The 20,678-nt window shown below is 43.2% G+C and overlaps 1 protein-coding gene across 1 annotated transcript in view; it reads left to right on the plus strand.

The window, feature by feature from the left end:
• The first annotated feature begins 9,092 nt into the window (after positions 1–9,092).
• Positions 9,093–20,678, plus strand: part of MBOAT1 (membrane bound O-acyltransferase domain containing 1) — a 56,673-nt gene continuing 45,087 nt past the window's right edge. Inside the window, exon 1 of the mRNA XM_036378925.2 lies at positions 9,093–9,220. Within this exon, the coding sequence (XP_036234818.1) occupies positions 9,131–9,220 (90 nt within the window). The 5' untranslated portion in view covers positions 9,093–9,130. The remainder of the gene's footprint in view (positions 9,221–20,678) is intronic.

Genomic DNA, 20,678 nt, shown 5'->3' on the forward strand with positions numbered 1-20,678 from the left:
TCTCCTGTTTTCTTTATAAAACCTTCTCTTGATTTCCTTAATGTACTTGAACTGAAATCTTCTGCCATGTCCAATAGTTACTGGATCCTGAGGTATTTGCATGAACAAAGGTTCATGCAAACTTTTTTTCATATTAACTATGAGGAATTCATATTAAACTTCAATATTTACAATTTTTCATTTTGTACATCAAAAAATACCCCTCCGGGTTTTTAGTTTCAAGCTGTACTACACAGGCTTCTACATCTCAAAATGTTCTGGAGTGAAGAGCAGTAGAGCTCACAAAAAGATCCCATGCAAACCACCTTCCTTTCAATTCACTAGGAAATGAAAAAAAGAGAATCCTTCTATATATACATGTGCCTGCTTTATGACCACTGGTTTTAGTAAAGTCAAGATGTCCCTCTGAGCAGCAGAAAAGAAACTAGGCTGCAAAATCATGTCAAGCCTGGACGTGGAAGACCTCACGTTGGTAGGATGAATCACAAGCTAAGGGTGTGTGTAAGCCTCCATTCATTGTCTTTTGTTGTCTTTCATTTCTCATCAACAGATTCCAATTCTAATTCACTATTATTTGCAAATATTAAAAATCATTATCCCATGACCTTTGAAGACTCCTTCAGCAGGTAACATTCCTTTTGGATAAGGGTGAGTGCTCCTTTGCAGCAGGAAGGATCAGCAGCAGCAGCAGCAGCAGCAGGAAGGGGCTGTGCTGGCCCTATGTGGTGGAGCCCAGTGGCTGCTGCCCAGGGCCCAGGCCAGATGTGCTCCAGCTGCAGGAGGGCACTCTTTGGACAGCCCCTAGCACCCCCCTGTGAGGAGAATAGCATGCTACTCTGGCCCATCCAGCTCCTGGGCATCCTGCAAGCAAGAGGGACCTTGTGCAAGAGGGGATCTTCCACAGAGTGCCAGCAGATAGCCCTTCATGAGCTGATGGAGATCCTGGATGCTGGCAAAGACAAGCTGTGCTGCTGCTGGCTGACCTGAAGGTGATCCCTTCTGACCTGACGCTGGAAGAGCTCCTTTCTGGCCTGGAGTCTCCAAAGGCTCACTGGGAGCCCTTGAAGGACTTCCTGCAGAGCATTCCTGGCAGAGCTTCTCATGACAGAGCTCTGCAAGGAGTGCATGGCAGCCAGGCAGAGGAGCAGCAAGCAGGCACAGCTGGAGGAACTGAAAGCATAAGCAGGGATTGCAGCCTGCCAGATGAGCAGGCACTGGGAGGGGATCTGCACTTGCCTGCCAAAGGACTGCCTCCTTCAAAAGCTGGTGTTTCTGGTAGCTCACCTTTGCTGGGGTGCACTTGTGTATTGGAGGAAAATGCATGGACAGACAGCCTTCTGTAGCTTGGGCTTGGCTGGAATCAATGCTAGGAAGCAATGCTGGGCTTCCTTCCCTGCTCAACCACAGGAGCCCTGATAGCTGGCTGAGAGCACCTGCACAGCTGTGCAGCACAGCTGCTGGCTGCCTCCTGCCCCAGGCCAGCTCTGGGATCAGCTTGGTGAACCTTGTGCTGCTGGCAAACCTTGCTCGGCATGGCTGAGAAGCCACCAGCATCCAACCTCTTCCTGAGGCAGCTGCTGGACTTCTTTCAGCACACTGGCCTCAACACCTGCAAAATCCCTCCAGAGACAGCTTCCCACAGCAGAGTCTTCCACCACAGAAGGTCGTATGGCACTGAAGGGCTCTCTGTCTCACGAGAGCAAAGGAAATCCCAGTGGAATAAAGCAGGCAAACGTTTTCTTGACTGGAGAGTGATTGCAGGCTCCCCAACCCATGCAGCTCCCCAATGAGCCAAGGGTCACCCTCCCAGTGAGTGAACACTGTGTTCCCAAGGCAGGCCCTTGAAGAAAGGTCTGATGTAAACCAGCCCAAGGGATCTCCTCTGCAGAGCAGAGACAAAAGTGGGACAGAGTCTCTTCCTGCTTCAGGCTGTCCCTTGTCGCCTGCAGACTCCAACACTTCTGCTTTAGGCACCCATTCCTTTGTCTCCAACCAGCCCAGAGACCAGGTTAGGCTGTCTGGTATGTGCAGGAGACCTAGGGAGCCTGTCAGAGGAAAGAAGGTAAAGGGAGGCAGCTTTGGTTAAATCAAGAGCTGACTGCAGTTGATCCTACCTGTCCCTATCTCATCCCACTGTGGGGTAGAAAGTTTTGTACGCTCCTCACAAGAAAGCGAAAAGCCAAGAAAAAGGAGGAGAAGTGAGCCCTGGGCAGATGAGAGGGAATGGCATCCAGCAAGGAAAAAGAGAAGGAGGAGACTGAAACTAAGCCCAAGTTTCAGAAGAGGAAGGGGCCCAGTTGACTACCAGGCTCTGCTGCCCATTTTTCCCAGTTCTCAGCCCTGCTCTAAGTCAGTTCAGCTTGCTGGCAAGGGACAGCCAGGACAACAGCATCCCTGGATGGTGCTGCACTGGGTTTGGGAAGAACTCCATGGCAGCTCCCCAGGGGCTCCATTGAGTCCTGTGCCTTGGCACTGGGGCACTGTGCATCTCTGCACGTGCATGGATTCCTAAGGACATTATTTCCCAAGGGGATGAGGCGCCGGAGACAGCCTGTAACCAATGCCAGCACTAGCTCTCTCTTCTGCGCTATAAAAGATTCCTTGTCAAGCATGTTTCCCAGAGAAAGGGGAACCAAGGCATGCCTGTTCCTGCCTCTGGAGGTTTATCAGTGCCTTCTGGCTCTGTTGTTGCAGGTACTGATCTCCTGTCCCTGGGTGCATCCTCTGGGACCCCCAGGCTCCTGCACCTGATGTTCACCAAAATAAAAGGGGCTTTTCTCTCTCTCTGTTTTACTTTCTTTTTGTTTTATAATTTGTGCCTGTTGCCTCTGGTCCTCTTAGTGGGCACTCTGGAGAAGAGCCTGGCTCATCTTCATTTCCTCCCAGCACATTTAGAAAGAAACATATATTTGAGTTTTTAGCTTTTGTTTCTAGAGAGATACATAATGATAACACATCCACCCTGTCCCACAGTGACAGAGAAAAGGCATTCCCTAGGGAAGAGCTGGCAGTGAGATGCTGAGAGGGAGGCAATCCTCACCATGATTTTGGTGGTAGGTGGGAAGTTATGAATCAGAGAGGGATTGTCCATTTTCCAGAGCATAGCGCTGGTGGCTGTACCACAAGTGCTTTAAAGACCGGGCTGGTGCTTTTTTTCACACACCTGGAAGCCTGGAAGGTAGAAGCACCTCTTTACTGGAAACCACTAGTGTTGAGGCTGTGACTTGGGAGTTCAGGAGAGGAATTTAGCTTCAGACAAGCTTTTTCATAACTTCTTTTGGAGTATGGAGAAAGTAAATGCCTTGAAAAATTCTTCTATGGAAGGAACTTGGATTAGGAACTTTTCTTCAACTGCTGCACATCAGTGCTGGTGCAAAAGCTGGGGTCCAGGTTGTAAAAGTGAATGTCCAGTCAAACTACTCTTAAAGACTTTTGTAAGGCAGTGGTTTATACATTGAAATGCATTGGCACTAATCAGACAGTTCACAGTATAAATAGTATGCATAAAACTTGTGCCTTTGAAAATCTATTAAGCATAATCATGAAATTATATGTTCTTGATATACAGAACTGTGAATTGTTTTACAGAGAATTAGTTTCTTCTAGTTTATTCCAAATAAGAGATTTTTGAAACCTTTTTAAAATTAAAGAGTGGAAGCTCTCAGCTAATAAAACATTAATTTTTAATTCAATTTTGTTCCCACTGAGGACAAGGGAAAAGCAGGGATTCATTTATAAATTGCAAAAATTAGTGCTAAGTGTCATCACAGGTGTAGGTGACAGCAAGAAAAAAATGAGCATTTAAAGGCACTCTTGGTAAACACAGAGGTTGTTGAAAGTCTGCCAACTGCTTCAAAAAACCCCTTTGTTTAAGTCAGATGCTCCCTGCACTGTAGTTAATACTAAAGACCTTTCAATGTTTTGGTATCACATGTGGAAGCAAAGACTTGTACTTTCTTTCTTGAATTTTCCAAATTCTCTCCACTTCCTTATGACCTGCATAGTTCCCAGTTGATTTTAGGCCACTTTTTCCATTTTACTACAAGGCTTCAAGAATTCTGAGCTTGGTTCAGCAAAGCACCAGTGTTCACATAGCATAAGAAGATAGAGCACCCTTCTCATGAGGTTATTACTAGATTTGGGTATACTTTCTTGTGAAATTATAGCAAATTTCAGCTGCAACGAATAATATTTTCCCATCACTAATGTTATAAGAAGATTAAATTATTAACATACACATGAGTTATGTGTGCAGTGTGTGTGAGCACGCAGCAAATGCCTGCAGTTTCAGCACTCACACACATCTGTAAATTGATGGATACAAAGGTGCACGCAGAGAATAATCTACAGAGAGCAGGTGGCTCCACTGTCTCTTGCCATGTCCACAGCACTTCTTTTAATCAAAACTTGGATTGAAGGCTGTCAGCCATCCAGAACAAAACATCCTTGAGTGTATCCCATTCAATCATTTTGATTGCAACTACTTAGTAAACACACCTTTCCTGGAGATACTTCATTCGGTATTTACATTTGTTATCTAACTGTTGTTTTAATGTACATTTGGGGTAATCAATAAAAATACCCAAGCAATAATCCTCTCCTATATTTTCAAATAATCAGAATACTCATACTGTTCTATTCTTCACACAGGTTTGTTTCACAGTACTTTATATGAGACTGAGAGTGGATTATATTTTCCTTATTTTCACCCATTTTTTTACTCAAACATTTTGGCCCTGACATGTCAAGGCAGCAGAGCATTAGTTAAAATTCAATGAAAACTGCAGTCCTGTACGATTTAAGCCTATGCTTTATTGCTTTGCTGAAATTAGGAATCTCTGCAGGGAGACACATAGAAATTTGGTAATCTTGCCAGGAACTGCCAGTGAACAGATAAACTCTTGTCATTTGCTGAGTATTGCCTGAACAGTGCACACATCCCAATAACCCAGGCCTAACCTGAACTGTGACATTGAAAAACTCCCTGAGCAAGTGTAGCTGCACCAATAGTCTTACATTTATAACTATGTATCAGCTACATTGTCAACATATTTTCTTTCACAGTTGCAATAGGAAAACTAGCAAATCTTTTGGGGATTTTTCCAAGTTTTAGTTAAGGGAGAATTCTATGAGCTGCAAAATTGCCAGGTTTGTTAAATTAGTCACCCAAAAATAGATTTACTACCAAACAGGTCTTGATACGAAAGAGTACACATAGCTGTATGCTAGTTCTCTTTAATAGCAAATTATTTAAAAAATAAAACAAACAAAAAAAAGTCTTAAGAAGCTCACAGCTGCATATAAGTTAATAACAATAACATTAGACAAGCTTAACAAAATAATGTGTTTATGAAGTAAAACTCAGTTAAGCCATCAATGAGCACAAATTCAGACAGGAAAACTATTAGCATGACCACCTAGATGTTTCTTGCCTAATTTCTAATTTTAATTCAGAATTATTTGTTACTCATTAACAGTTGGTTTCCCTAAAAAAAGGAACCTGGTATAGAATTAATGTTGTCAGTGTTGTAAGATAAATGATAAAATAGTTATATCTCTATTTCCAAACAGTCTGATTTGCTTTTCTGAAGAAATATATCCTGTCTTTCTTACAAGAGAACAGAGGGGAAAACATTTTAAAAGTTAAGTAACACTCACAGGGAGTTAATATTCCCATGAAAGGAAATGATAATATTGGACTGTACTAGAATTTAGTGTAAGCTTTTAAAGTACTCTTATTGATGGCTGTGAGTCTTTTAAGCACAGAAGACACACAGAAAACTATGGTATAATGGGAAAACTAATGTCATTGTACAGAAGTTATACATCACAAATCTATTAGTATTCTCTAAACACCAAGAGTGATCCTGTCAAGAAAGTATATTTGTATTTCCAGATACAAGAAGGGGTAAGGTTTCACACCCAAAATTTTAAATAATCACAGAATCACAGGAAATACTTCCCCTGGGTTTACTAGCTGTTCAAAAGAAAATAAATAAAGGATGAGAATAAATGTTGAATTGGAAGATAATACAAATAAACCTGTCCTGTTGAACACTCTAAGGTTTTGGAAAGGGAGATAAGACGACCAAGTTAGCAAGGATAAGAAGTAATTCAGCATATTCAGAGCTTTGTTATTGAGCTGAGACAGATTTAACAATGTTGTATGTGGTGCAATTTAAATAGTGTTAACATTTAATATTGGTAAATGTAAGCAGGAAAAAGCAAATCTTGATTATATATACACATTAGGCTGTAAATTACCTACTACCTCTGAGAAAATAGACTTTGAAGTCACTGGGGATGATATTAGAGGTTCTTGGTAAAGGAATGTAGAACAATATAGTTCATTGCCACAAAACTTCAGTCTCTTCCTTTCAAAGAAAACAGAATAGGGTGAAAAGAAAGGACAAAGATACCAATAACTTCCATGTAATAAGAGATTAACTGGAGTCCTCAGTGAGGACAAGAGGCAGCTCAGGGTATATGAAGTTATGAAAAACATGGGGGAGGTCGTTAAGCAATGATTACTTGTTTATTTCTCAGAGCACAAGAACAAGACAGCCCTCAATGAAATTACAAGGCAGCTGCTTTAAAGCAAACCAAGGGAAGTACTTTTTCATGCAGCACATAATTAAACAGCAGAACCCATGGGATCCTGTGGAGGTCAAAAAGATAAGTTAATTCAAAATATATTAGAAATGTAAGATAGGCCTATGAGTGGCTATTAAACATGATATTCCAGATGAAATTTCCATTTTCAAGTCCTGATGGCTACAGTAGAAGGTAAAAGGATTGCTCTGTTCCTTTGTATCTGTAGCCAGCTTTGCTCAGTTCCCTTCACCAAGCTTCTTGTGCTAACCCACTTCAGAGTTGCCAACTCCTTCCTTCTTGTGCTCTTGTGCCTGACTTTCTCCATCTGTCTTTCCCTCCTTCCAGCTGTTTTCCGGATCAGCTGTTTCCACCACCGCACAAAGCCCAGATGGCTGAGCCCTGAGCACAGAGAGACACGCAGTTCCTGTGCCTGGAGCTGGGTGATATCCCATGCTGCTCCTCTAATGGCAGAAATAGGTGGAGTCCAGTGACACAGAGGAAATGTTAAGGGGAGAAGAATGCTTATGGTCTTCAGAAATATTATGTGCTGAGCCCTGAGTATCCACATGGATTGTGTGTGGCTTTCCTCCCAGAACTCTGGCGGTTGATGGCTCTTGGGCAGTTTCACAAACACAGAGAAAGGCATTTCCTTGATTCAAAAAAAAACCTACCATGTCTAAACTTGAAGTCACCCTCCCAGAGCTACTAGATTTCCACAGTGAAAAAAAAGCTTTGATATTATCTGTACTGTGTGTGCCATAAATCACTTTTATTCTGTTCCCAAAAGCAGATCAATGTTTTTAGCCAAGGCTCAACAAGCAGCCTGCTTGTGGAAGACACAGCCCATGGAAAGTTCCATCCAGAGAGTTTCAGGCTGGCAAATTTTAAACTGGAAAGAGCAACTTATAATGGAAAACGTTAAGAACTCCAATGCACGGTTATCCAGTTCTTCCAAACCTCTTACTTTTTCCACTTAAAGTATGTGTGTGCATGTGTATATTTTCACATGCATTCAAAGTGGCACCACTAAAATGATACTAAGAGAATGTTGTTTCTGTAAATCTCCTTCCCCACTGAACAGCCTTTGCCTGGGTTTTCCCTTGCACAGCATAAGCAGGGCATTTCAGCATGGCACAATACCATTTTAAAATGGCACAATACCATTTTAAGCCACTGTTACAGTTTCAGCTACCACAGTTGGCAATTAGTTGAAGAAAAGAAAACGACCGGCCTATTGAAGAGTGTGTAACCAAGCCCGCAAGGACCCTTTGGGATATTCCAGGTTGTGAGCGTGCCAGCAGCTGTGAGCTGAGCAGAGAGCTCGCAGCGCTGGCCGAGCTCTCCTTGCAACACAACACCGCATTGTCCGGGGCAGGCGTAAGAACACTCCTCCTGCAGATAAGACGAGCTTTCTTGAATTTTCCAAATTCTCTCCACTTCCTTATGACCTGCATAGTTCCCAGCTGATTTTAGGCCACTCTTTCCATTTTACTACAAGGCTTCAAGAATTCTGAGTTTGGTTCAGCAAAGCACCAGTGTTCACATAGCATAAGAAGATAGAGCACCCTTCTCATGAGGTTATTACTAGATTTAGGTATACTTTCTTGTGAAATTATAGCAAATTTCAGCTGCAACGAATAATATTTTCCCATCACTAATGTTATAAGAAGATTAAATTATTAACATACACATGAGTTATGTGTGCAGTGTGTGTGAGCACGCAGCAAATGCCTGCAGTTTCAGCACTCACACACATTTGTAAATTGATGGATACAAAGGTGCACACACAGAATAATCTACAGAGAGCAGGTGGCTCCACTGTCTCTTGCCATGTTCACAGCACTTCTTTTCATCAAAACTTGGATTGAAGGCTGTCAGCCATCCAGAACAAAACATCCTTGAGTGTATCCCATTCAATAATTTTGATTGCAACTACTTAGTAAACACACCTTTCCTGGAGATACTTCATTCGGTATTTACATTTGTTATCTAACTGTTGTTTTAATGTACATTTGGGGCAATCAATAAAAATACCCAAGCAATAATCCTCTCCCTATATTTTTAATGGCCATATTTCACTTGCAACATAAACACATCACTTAAAGCTTACTACTCATTTTTCCATTTTTCCCCCTGTGAAGGGTGTCTGTATAAATAAATGAATAAATAAGTAAATAAATATTTATTTTCGGGACTGTTTTGGCTGTGACACCCCAGCTCTCCCCTGCTTGGGGGCAGCTACGAGCTCTGCCGGCGCCGGACAAGCGTGTGCTTTTGGCAGGAGCCTGGGACCGGGACACTGCACCGGGCACCGCGCCCGCCCGCGGGCGGCGGCAGGCGGCAGATGCGGCCCCGGGCACGGCGAGGGCTCCCCGCTCCCCGCCCCGGAGCCCGCCCCGCCCCGCCCCGGCCGTCGGCGGCGGCCCCGCCCCGCGGAGGGCCCCGGGCGGGCGCGGAGCGGCGGCGGCGGCGGCGGGAGCGGGAGGTGCGCGCAGGTGGCGGCGGGGCCGTGCGGCGGCCCGAGGGGGGATGCGGCATGGCCGAGCCGCCCGGAGCCCCGCACCGCACCACCGGCTCCACCCTGCTGCACCCGCTGAGCGCGCTGCTGGGCATCCCGCTGGACCAGGTGAGAAGGCGGGAATGCCGCGGGCCCCGGCGGCATCCTCAGCGCGGATACCCGGCCGGCAGGGGCGGAGGGAGGGACGGCGGGTCCGTGGCTGTCACGCCGTGTCTGCCCGAGGGCCTCGGCAGCAGCGGTAGGAGCGGCTTTGGGCGGGGGTCGGGCTGCTGTCACCGGGGAAGCGTTTCGTTTTTCCCGGCAATGCCTGGCGCTTCTCCTGCTCTCGCAAGAAGTCGCCGCTGGACGCTGCTGGATGCTGCTGGATGCTGTCAGTCACGGTGCTGGGCTGGCTGGGGCAGAGTTTGGAATGCTTCGGGATCTCGGGTGCTGGTCCAGCCCTGGCAACCTCGTGGGGAGATGCAGGGTGCCCTGTAGGGAATCCTTGCGTTCAGGCTCTGCTTTCGTGGCTACAGGACTGTAGAAGGGAAGCTCAGAAGCCGCTTCCAGCCTAGTCCAAGTGCCTGATGGAATCTCAAAGTGCATATATGGAGATAGGCAGAGCACACAGACACACAAGTGGTCTTCTGGGAGGGCAAGTTTGCATTAAATCCTTCACAGCATTATAAATTTTTGGCTGTGGTGGTGTTTTCTAATTGTTTATAGTCTCCTAGTTAACTTTATCCCTAACAGGCAGAAAAACGTTGCTCTCCCCTACCCCCTGCCTTTTATTGTCCCTGTGCCTGCATGCACCTGCTGCCTTCCTGCATTCTTTCAGCGACAAGGAAGTTCAGTCTGGAAGTTTGTGCTGACCAGAAAAAGACTCCATCAAGCTACTAGGAAGCTGACCTGTGCTCTAAGAAACCAGGGCAGCAGAGGTGTGCTTGGTAAAATATCAACAAAAGGTTGAGATTTATTTGCTTTCTTCTGTTTGCAGAGTGAGTAGTGCTATGTGTCATTTTTTACTACTGTTTGTTTTTAAAGCTGAGTAAGGAATATGTCATTTTGTAGATTAAACTCCTTCATCTAACCATGCCAGTTTTCCCTTTTTTTGACAGAAAACAGGTTTTGATGCAAGAAGAGAGATATGTTGCTCAACACTAGAACAGTCAAACAATAAAGGCCTATAATTATCTGTGAGCCATTAGATTAGGAGAAGGCACATGAATAGTGATAGCTTCTTTTTTGAGGTATTCCATGCCATGATTGATGAATACAGGAGCAGCAAAGAAGCCAGGAGTAGCAAACATTTGCTGTTCCAGCTTGTTTGTGGTGCCACAGTGTACGTACAGAGTTAGGCTGACTCAGTTCCCAAACAATGAGGTCTTGACAGACTGCAGTTTTTCTTTCTAAGCTTTCAAAGTCTTGCCCTTCCATTCAGCTGAGGTGATACAAAGATGGTGTTGTCTGTGGAGAAGATTCTTCTCATGCTCTTCTGGGCCTGAGGATGCTTCACTGTGTCTGGTTATGTGTTGTGTTTGTCCCTGGGCTCTGGTCTCATGGGTGCTGGTGCTGGGCATTTCTGTGTTTGCTGGTTTGTGTCTCAAGCCCACAGTAGAAAGCAGGGCCATGAGCTCTGGGCTCAGCAGTGTGCCTGGGCTGTGTCAGTGTGCCTGGGTTGTGTGAGAGTGCCTGGGCTGTGTCAGTGTACCTGGGTGTGTGAGTGTGTGTGCCTGGGCTGTGTCAGTGTGCCTGGGCTGTGTGAGAGTGCCTGGGCTGTGTCAGTGTGCCTGGGTTGTGTGAGAGTGGCTGGGCTGTGTGAGTGTGTGTGCCTGGGCTGTGTGAGAGTGCCTGGGTGTGTGAGTGTACCTGGGCTGTGTGAGTGTGTGTGGCTGGGCTGTGTGAGAGTGGCTGGGCTGTGTGAGAGTGGCTGGGCTGTGTCAGTGTGCCTGGGCTGTGTCAGTGTGCCTGGGCTCTGTGAGAGTGCCTGGGCTGTGTCAGTGTGTGTGCAGGTGTGGCTGCTGTCCCTGCCATGACCCTGCTGGCTCAGGTGGCACGGGGCAGCGGTGGGCCAGGAGGAACCCCCCCTTTTCTGGGGTTCATCAAGGAACTGTAGCATAGCTGCAATGAAATAGAACTTTCCTTGCCTGAAAATCCCCCTATTTAATTGTCCCTGTGAGACTATGCAATTGATATTTTTAAAAATTTCCCCCACTCCTCCTGCCCTGCTGCAGTATGCTGCTCCACGCCAAGCATCAGGGACTTTGGCTGTCCTGGGACAGGATATACCCACATTGTGGGTATGTGTGGAAGCACTGTGCCACCACTGTTCCCTCAAATTACATGAGTCTCAACTCTGACCTGCAGTGCTAAGGCCCTCAGAAGCAAAATAAAATCTTTTTTACATGACTCTTCTGCCAGGTGGATTGCTTCCCTTCCTCATAAGAATGAGAGAGTGTATTGCTGAGGCAGGGAGAAGTTCAGTCACTTGCTCCTCTGCACAGAGTGGAGCTCTGTATATGAAAGACAACTTTGCCAGATCTGAATCCCATGTGGAGCAGGGGCTGGTTTTACAGGAGCCCCTTAGTGCAGTGCTGACAGGCTCTCTGTGCCTTCTGCTCAGTGCCCAGGCTGCAGCAGGGGAGGTATCTCTGCTTTGCCACTCTTGCCACATCATTATGCTTAGCCTGTTGGAGGGTGACAGCCCCAATCTCCCTCTGCTCCATGCAACTGGCAGTTCCCCATGGCTGTCCCTGAACCTTCAAAAATGCCAGAACGTGCCTGGTGAGCAAGAGGTAGAGGTGAAGTTTAGACCCTCCAGGTCACTGTGATATGTGAAAACCATGTATGTCTGTGTTAAATGACAGAGGACTTGTCCCTTCTTTCATAGAGATGATTTTCCATGGGAACTGTGCTATGAGAAAGATTTCGCTCTGTGTAAAAGACCAGAAAAAAAGTTGAGCTGAAGGTCTGAGAAATGAAGGTTGTAATCACTATCCTTTCATGGCTGGGGCAGAAAAGCTGTGGTAATGGTACTTGGAAAATGTTTTGTCATCTCAGAAGCAGCTGTTGTGCCACTCAATATGGGAAGCATGGATGACTATGGAAATGTCGTTTTCCACATTGGTGGTTTTCTTAAGCAAAAAATTGCGACTTGGTTTTAAAAGCAGCCCAGATTTACAGAGGGTGGAGCTCCTCTCTGCACTGTGTACCTGGCAGACTGCTCACATTTTGTTTAGGAGACAGTGCACTGCACAAGGACATAAAGGTGTTTTCTGCTTTAGATGCTGAAACAATCCTGATGTGTCAGCATGTATTTGCACGTCTCTTCAATGGATGATTGATCTTTGAATTTAGCACTGAAATATTATTTTTTAAGAAGTGCTATATGTGGTAACAAGATTAATGATCTTCAGAGAGGATGAAAAGACTCTCTGTATTCAATTAATTCTCATATCTCAGGAAAGCAGACTTTGAAGTTTAGCTGACTTGTGTTCTAAAAATACCTGTCTAGGTCAATGATATACCTTCAGCAGCAATTGCAAAAGAATTTTGGGGTGTTTTTTTTTCCATATCATGTATTCCCCAAATCATTGATGCTGGAATATCCTCCCTCTCAATTGCTTATACAATGACTTTTGGAAAAGTATACACTTTTTTGTTATACATGCCCAAAATCACCAATTTTGGGATGTAGTCCTCTACCATAAATCAGTGAGATATGGGAAGTTAAACATTAAACTTTTGATACTGTAATTTATGTAAACAAAGCTCATGCATGTAAAAATACTGTGAAGAAATAAATATACTATTTCAAGACATATTTAAAGTAAATTTAATGGCATTGTTTATTCATATGTAGTTTTACCATGCTTTCCTAAGCTCTAGGCATCTTTAGACGTATTCAGGCTCTGAGGGTTAAGACACATGATTAAAAAGTTTCACTTCCCAAGGTTATTTTGCAGTATCCTTCATATGCTGGGTTACCAATTGCTTTAGAAGTAGCAACCCTAGTGCAAATGGTCAACTGCTATATAACAATAACATTTTAACAGGCCTTGTTACCCTGACCTATTGTCAGACAGTACCAAGGCTGTTAACTTTGAGGGAAGTAAGTTCAGAGGAAATTCCCCCAGAAAACTCTATGAGCATCTTCTCCTGTTTATATCAGAGGGCTTTTAATTTTGGTGTCTTCATTGATTAGGCCAGCCATGTTTCCCCAAAGAGGAAAAAAAAAGTCCACTTTAACTTAGTTTTGGCTTTGTCTGCTGGTGGGAATGAAAAATTTTTCATTTTAATTGTTTCATTGTAGGTCATTTGCATATTTATATTTTGGCAGCAGTTTAAATAAAAAAAACTAACTGTGAAGGGGTTCTGGGACGTCTCTGAATCTTGGGATAGTTGGAGTATGAAAAATGTCTTTTCACCATTCCTTAAGTTTGAAAAACTGCACAAAGCATGCTGGTGAACTGGTTTTAAAAGAAGAAAGAAGAAAAAAGTATATATATCTTTTTGAACTTTTACAAAATCAACATATATTCTGATCCCAATATCAGGGATGGTTTTGTTAAATTTTTTTCTTAACATTTTTCTTTTTTTTTCCTCTGACTTTAGTTTTACTTCTCTGCTTTCTGATTTAACTAGTCAGAAGATCTGTTAGTCCCAAGCCTCTTGGCATGACTTTTCTTATCCAGTTTTTGGGCAGTATAAAGTCAAATAAAAAGCTAACTTTCTAGGAACTTAACAGACTTTAGTCTGTGAACTTTGAGGATCCTTTAATGGTTGTCAATAGAGACATTAGAAAATGTAATGCTGAAGAAAGAAAGGTAATTTGTCACAGACCAAAGTGAGATAACTGAAGATGGAAGTTCATTAAAGATTTAAGTGGAGATAGCATCAGGTTTTTAACTGAAAAAAGCTGCTCTGAAACTCTGGAAAAAACTGTCATGGTTGGTATAACTATGCTGTATTTCAATTTCCTAATGTCATCATTTTACAATTGAAAATTCTACATTTCCATTTTGAATTGCAGCAGTATTTGTTACATTACATCCCTCCCTGCCTAACACACTCAACTGCAAAAAAAAAAAAAAAAAGCCATGTAAATCTGAGTTATTTGAGAAGCAAAAAGAAAAAATGAAATTTGAATTCGACACATTTATAGAGAAATATTACTTGCATTGCCAAAACCAACTTTAATTTTGAGCCTTTCTGGCTTTTGAATACTTAAGTTTTATAAAACTGTTTTCCTTGAAAGAAGCCATTAGCTTCTTACTATAATGCCATGAAGGAGAAGGCATGATGTAAAAAACAGAGGAAGAATCTTGCTGATTCTCATTTGGGTCCCCAGTTAAACAGGTGCTTGTGAACAGGGCAGTTCATAGTGCATTTGCAGTAAATCCAGTCTCTTGTTTCACCACTTGTGCAAGGTCCAGGAGTCTGTATCCTCCTGGGACAGTCCTAGGACAGAGGTGTAATACTTTCTTCCAAAGTTTAATGCCATCTTCAAAGCATTTTTTTTCCTTTTCAGGTCAGATATCACTAACAATTGCAATAAATACACGTTCTCCTCTGCTTTGGAAATGTGTGCTGCCTTTTCCAACATGTTCTCACTGTGTTTGGCACTGTAGTCTTGAACCTTATGGCTGATGTCTTGATACTACGAGTGTAAATATTTCCACATCCCTCATGCCTTGAAAACAAAGCCTGTCCTATTAAGTTTTTTAATTTGGCAAGGGACAAAAGTGCAACTGGAATCAGCTGCTTACAATTTTCCCCTTTTTAAGCACTTTCCTTCTCATCTGTGTTAAACAAGATCTGGAAAAATAAACGTTGAAGGGCTGCATGAAGCTCCCTGAAACCTTCCCTTCGCATCAATCATGCCAGCGCTGATTTAGTGGTGCTCTGCAGCTATTTTGAGAAAATCTCAAGTAGTGATGAAAACTCTTGGGCTCCAGCCTAGGGGTCTAGGCACTGAGCACAGAGCTAGCTCTGTGTTTTCGGGGGAGCCCCTGATGCTTAGGGATTTGCTGTGCATTTGCCAGCCTGGCACAGTGTTTAATCCTCTGGCTGCTCCTTGGCTCCTGTTACAGTTCCCAAGGACGGGCAGCACTAGAGGCAGGCTTGCCAAACTGCAAAGTGCTGCTGCTAGTCCCTGGGCAGGGCAGGCTGCAGCACTGGGCTTGGCATTGCTGCAGGAATCCAACCTTTTGTACTTGTCCAAAATCAAGGAACAGGTAGCATGATTTTTAAAACGTGTCAATGGGCCATATTTTGCTTTGGAGTGAAAAAAAAAATCCCTCTCTATGTTACTTAGTAGTTACAGATAACCTTGAGGGTACCAAACCTCATCTGGATGCTTGGATAGTCTAGTGAGGGTCATTAAGGAGATCTTCCAGAAACTCAGGCCTGCTCTCAAAAGTACAGCCTGATGCAAAAGTTTCTACAGTTAGTTCACTAATGGTGGTGAGAGTGTTTATGTTAATATATAGTTTGGACCAGGAGTGTGCTTTGGGAAGGAATCCCTTGACTGTCCCCACTGGGCACACTTTGGACACAAAGTGTCCCTGGAGCACTTACACAGGATTCCTTTCTGGGAATGTGAAGCCAGAGGATGCTGCCCAGGGACCTGCCGTGGCTCAGCTGCTGAGGGGCACACAGCCCTTGAGTCCAGGTCCTCTGACCTCAGACCCTGCAGACAATGAGTCACATGGATGAGGCACCTTGTCCCCAGCTGCCTCGCTCTTCAGAGCCATTTTTGCTCCACCTCAGCACGTGCAGAGATGGACAAGGTGGAATTCTCTGACCTCCATCTGGTGGTTCCTTCAGTGAGGAGCACTGGTCAGGCTTGTTTGGTCACTGCTGAATAGGTGGAACCCAGCGTGTCCTGCGCAGGGCTCGGCCAGGGCAGCCTCTGCCGAGAGAGAGAATGGCCCCTGGAGAGAAACAGCCAAGGGAAAGCCTTTGGGTGGTCCTTTTCCAAGATTGCATCAGTCTCCCTTCTAATGACCTTGATTGGGAATGTTTATCTTCACCAGTCCTTTTTTTCCCCCTGGCTTAAAGCATTTTAAACAGCTTTTGCACAATCACAGGTGAGCACAGATGCACAGCCAAAAGCACACATTCTGACATAAATGGTTTTATTTGAAGTTTTTTGGATGGGGTCTACTTACAGTATGTTTCACCCTTAATGGAGATGGGTGGAAATATTTTTCCTCTTTTGTTTTTGGCTTCCCTCATGATAAGAAAATTCCAGGCTTTACAAAACCAATCTTAATAGTGTGAGGAGAAAAACCCTTGTAAACATATTTTTGAATAAAATATGTTGAATCATTTACAAATTTCCAAAAAATTTTTTCTCAATCATTCCTCTAAATGTTAGTAAAATACCCAAATAGAAGACAATTTTTAAAACCCAAATCCAAAGTATTAACTAGACAGTTTTCCAGCCAGGAATAATTTTTATTTTTTTCTTCCACAGGAAATGGTACTCATTGTCCTGAAAATTTTTTATAAAGTTAATCAATCAGTCTGTAGCATGAGTGTTGCCATGCTATCTGGTCTGAGGCAAAATAAATACTAAACTTAAGACCAATTCTTCATTTCCCTCTTTCTGGTTGCTTTGTCCTGCCTGTGCCCTCATGTCACACCCTGCAGTGTAGTGGGTGGGAAGCTGTCTCAAAGCATGTGAGCTGCCTACCTAGATGACTTCAGCAAAAAGCAAATAGACCTGAGTGGATCTGGCTGCTAAATCCCAGACAAAGACCTGGCAACCCTATGGAATAGCAAGTTTTAAATTTTTGATCAGTGAGAGATTGTATTCTGTGGTCTTCAAGTTCAGTGGGTGTGTCAGGTTGGGGACATCTAGGATGGAAAAGGGAGGCAAGAAAATACTCTTTTAAATAATTTATTTGGATTACATGCAGAATACTAGAAAAACTAAATAACCATTTCAGGCCAAGAAACAGACTTCAAATGCTGACTGTCATGAACTGGGTGAGTGTTTGCTGCTTCCATAGGCCCTGGTCTTGTGACAAAGCTCTAATTGGACTTCAGCAATTTCTTCATTTGTGGTTTCTTGTTCAAGTGCAATTCGGCCCTGGTATGCAGATAGGGCAGGAATGGGGAAGGCAAAATGACAAGGCAAAACCTAAAACAGTTGAGGACCCCCTGCTTTCAATATTTCTTAAATAAATCCTGTGCTTATTTTCATGCTCATGTATTGGTTCTAAGTAAAACCTCTTATTTTAAAGGACCACTGAGTAGAAAAGTTTTCATTTTTAACTCTTACATCTGGCTCAAATGATATTATAAACTGGTGAAAGTAAGTTTTGTTTTCCTGTTACCAGTGTGAGGTAATGTTAAAGAGAGTACAGCAGTGACTGTTCATCTCACGTTCACACACACAGAAGGCAGGTTCAAATCCCTGACTCCTAGGGTTTGCACTAAGTATTTATACCAGCAAATTCCAGCTGATGGATCACTAATTTATCTGTTCTAGAGAGAGTTTTATAATTACTCTGTTCAGTCACAAGTGGAGTTTAAGTAGTCTGACATTTACACTTCTCATATGTCAGGGTTTCTCAGGATATTTTGCCAACTATGCTGTGTTGAAATTGGAAACAAAGTATAGACAAATGGAGACAGTGACTGAGAAGGTAAAGTTCATTTTTTAAAAATTAAATTCAGTTTTTGATGGCAGCATTAGGCATCTACAGTGAGTTGTAGCCACTGTTAGGACCCACAATGGTCTTTGCCTCAATGTGTATGTTTGTGTTCATGCTAATTCTCTAGAGGCAAAAAATTGTGGTCTGTAGTTGCCACAGCAACAATAACACTGCACTCAGAGTATGGGTGGGTTTTCCTTACTTTGTACAAGAATGTTGAAAGTGTAGGCATATTGCTGTGAGACACTGTGAAATATGATAGACTCTTGAGAGAGAAAACACTTGTTTGTTTTTTGTTCAGATAATATAATCTTAATTTTGTGTTACCTTTGTTGCCACTTCTCTGATAGGGTGTTACTTCCCAATTTGCAAACCTAACATTGCAGAGAGGAAAATGGGCTCAGCAGTTTGGAAAAAGAGAGTTTCAGAGGTGTTCTGCTGATGCTAATCAGTAAATAAGATGAGGATTAGAACAAAGAATGCTCAGGGCAGAGTGACATAACTATATTTCTGTTTCATTGTGGTCAGTTTTGTCAATGAAAAGATGACTGTAGATGTTCTTTGCCATGAACCAGGATGAAAACTGGAACTAGATAAAAGAGAAAAAAATATAGGGTAAGCTTATTTTCTTAAACCTGCTAAAGCAAAGTGAAGGAACAAAGAGGTTTGCTTTAGAAATGTGACTTTTAAGAGGGATCATGTTGAAAGTGTATGTGAGCAGCATGAAAGCAATGTATTTAGACCATAGAGTAATAGAATATGTTGGAAGTTCATTTGGCTTCAATCCTTATGCCAGGGAACTTCCACTAGGCCATGTTACTCAGAGCCCCAGGTGGCCTTGGAGACCTCCAGGGAGGAGGAGTTCACAACTTTTCTGGTCAAGAAAAGAAAGGACTTATTCCCTTGTGTCTCCCAGTGTTTCTTCATGTTCAGAGAGACATGTGATAGGCTGCAGATTCATCAGTGATTAAAATTAGGGTGTTTTTCATGTGGTCCACACCTGGCTGTGAAAGCCTTTCAACAGGAGGCTGCGAAGGCCAAGAACTTGGCCAGAGCCAGAGTGGGCTTGGATGTTTACATGAAACATGAGTTTCTAGGGTAAGCACAGCTTAAAAGAAAAACCTTTTGGAGGAACCTGTTCTTTTGCTGGCTCCTTTCAGGGCTTGTTCCCCCTCCAGGCACTGGTTTCTATCAGCCCTGCCTCTGGTGTTGCTGATGCCTTTGGGGTCCCAAATCACTGCTGACAGTCCAAAACATGGCTACTTCCATTATGGGTGAGTGGCTCTGCTAGAGTCATCATCCCCTCCCAGACCTTGACTCATGCTGGATTTATTCCTTGAGTTTCTTCACATGGTGATAATATAGCAGGAAGCACCAGATCTCTGCAGGGAAGATTAGCCAACACCCAGGAGAGGTCACTTCTCTCACATCCCACTTTCAGGCAGCCCCAGCTGCAGCTGTCCTTCTGTTTATTGGTTTATATAAAAAGTAACTGGCTCCTTATATGTTTTGAAATGTATTCCCCTGTTGGGTTATCCTCTTACTTTTCTGTTCTGATTTTTAACTGCTGGGGGATTTTTGTCCATATGCTGAGCACCTTCCCTCTCTTCAGTTCATGCTGCATATCTTTAATGCTGTATTTGATAGTTTCGTGATCTGCATATATTCCTTGAATAGATTATGCCAGCAGGTGTCTGGTGAAGTCTGCCTTCATCCTTTGATAGGGTTCTGACATCCTGATCTGTAGTCTGTTATCTACCTATTTATCAGTCATACATTTTTATGTGCACCATGAACTCAGTTGTCTAGGGGTCACAGTCTTCTTGTTTTTTTTTTTTTTTTTTTGTTTTTTTTTTTTGTTTTTTTTTTTTGTTTTTTTTTTTTTTTTTGTGTTTTTGTTTTTTTTTTTTTGTCTAGATAGAGTTGAGTTAGTTTTGAAATGATTATCAGGAGAAAATAGATTCTGTATCTGCCTTCTCTATTTCCTTTTCCTTTGGCACTTCAGTTTTTGAGCATAGTCACTCACTAACAAGGATGAGACACCTGCCCACTTTTAGAAGACCCTAAATGGCAGGTGTGCCTGTTTGCTGTGTCTAGGATCGTGTTTTTGCAATGGCTTGGAGAATTTCTGTCTATGAGATGGTGGTCTCATTTATTTGTTGACAGGTGGAACTAGTGGCTTGTGGCCTGGAAAACTTCAGGTGGTCTTTGGGGACCCAAAGGGGTTGCTGGTCACCTCCAGCTCCTGGATCTCCTCTCCCTCATCCCATATAAACTCTGTGCTGCTCATTGCTTGGGTGCGTCCCAGCATCAGAGAAACTGAAACCCTCCCCACATCTGAATCTGCACCTTAGTGCTACAGCAACAGTGGGAAGATCACCATGTGCATTTTGAGATAGCAAAGTTTGCTAAAAATCAGACCTGAAATGCTTTCTCAAAGTGCCTCTGAGATACCCAGATGTTAGTGGTATAAAACCTTGTGATAGGGAGGTGGAAATACATTTTGTAAGCCAGCTGGGCAGATCATGCAATGTCCTAGTTCTTTCACAGTATGTTTTTTTAGGCTTTATGTGTAAAGCACTTGCTTGAAAGGGAAATTATAATTGTTTATGCTACTTAAAGGATTGTTGAATTTCTTTTCCCTGGCTATGTTCAATTTCTTACGGTATTTTGAGAAGAGTTCACTTGGAGTTTTTGGAATTTTGTTGTTGTACTTTGTTTCTTGGATAATAAGTTGCCTGTCACTGCACAGTAGGAGCATCACTGCAATAATTTTAAAATGTAAGGACATTCTTCTCTTTTTTTCCTAACTGTTCAAGAGGAAAAAGTGAGACTTATTCCCCTTGCCTAAGAAAAGCAAGTTAAGTTTCTGCTATTGCTGACTCATAAGCATGGCAAGAATACAAAAATACCATGATTAA

Source organism: Molothrus ater, chromosome 1, assembly GCF_012460135.2.
Source record: "Molothrus ater isolate BHLD 08-10-18 breed brown headed cowbird chromosome 1, BPBGC_Mater_1.1, whole genome shotgun sequence".
NCBI classification, from domain to species: domain Eukaryota; kingdom Metazoa; phylum Chordata; class Aves; order Passeriformes; family Icteridae; genus Molothrus; species Molothrus ater.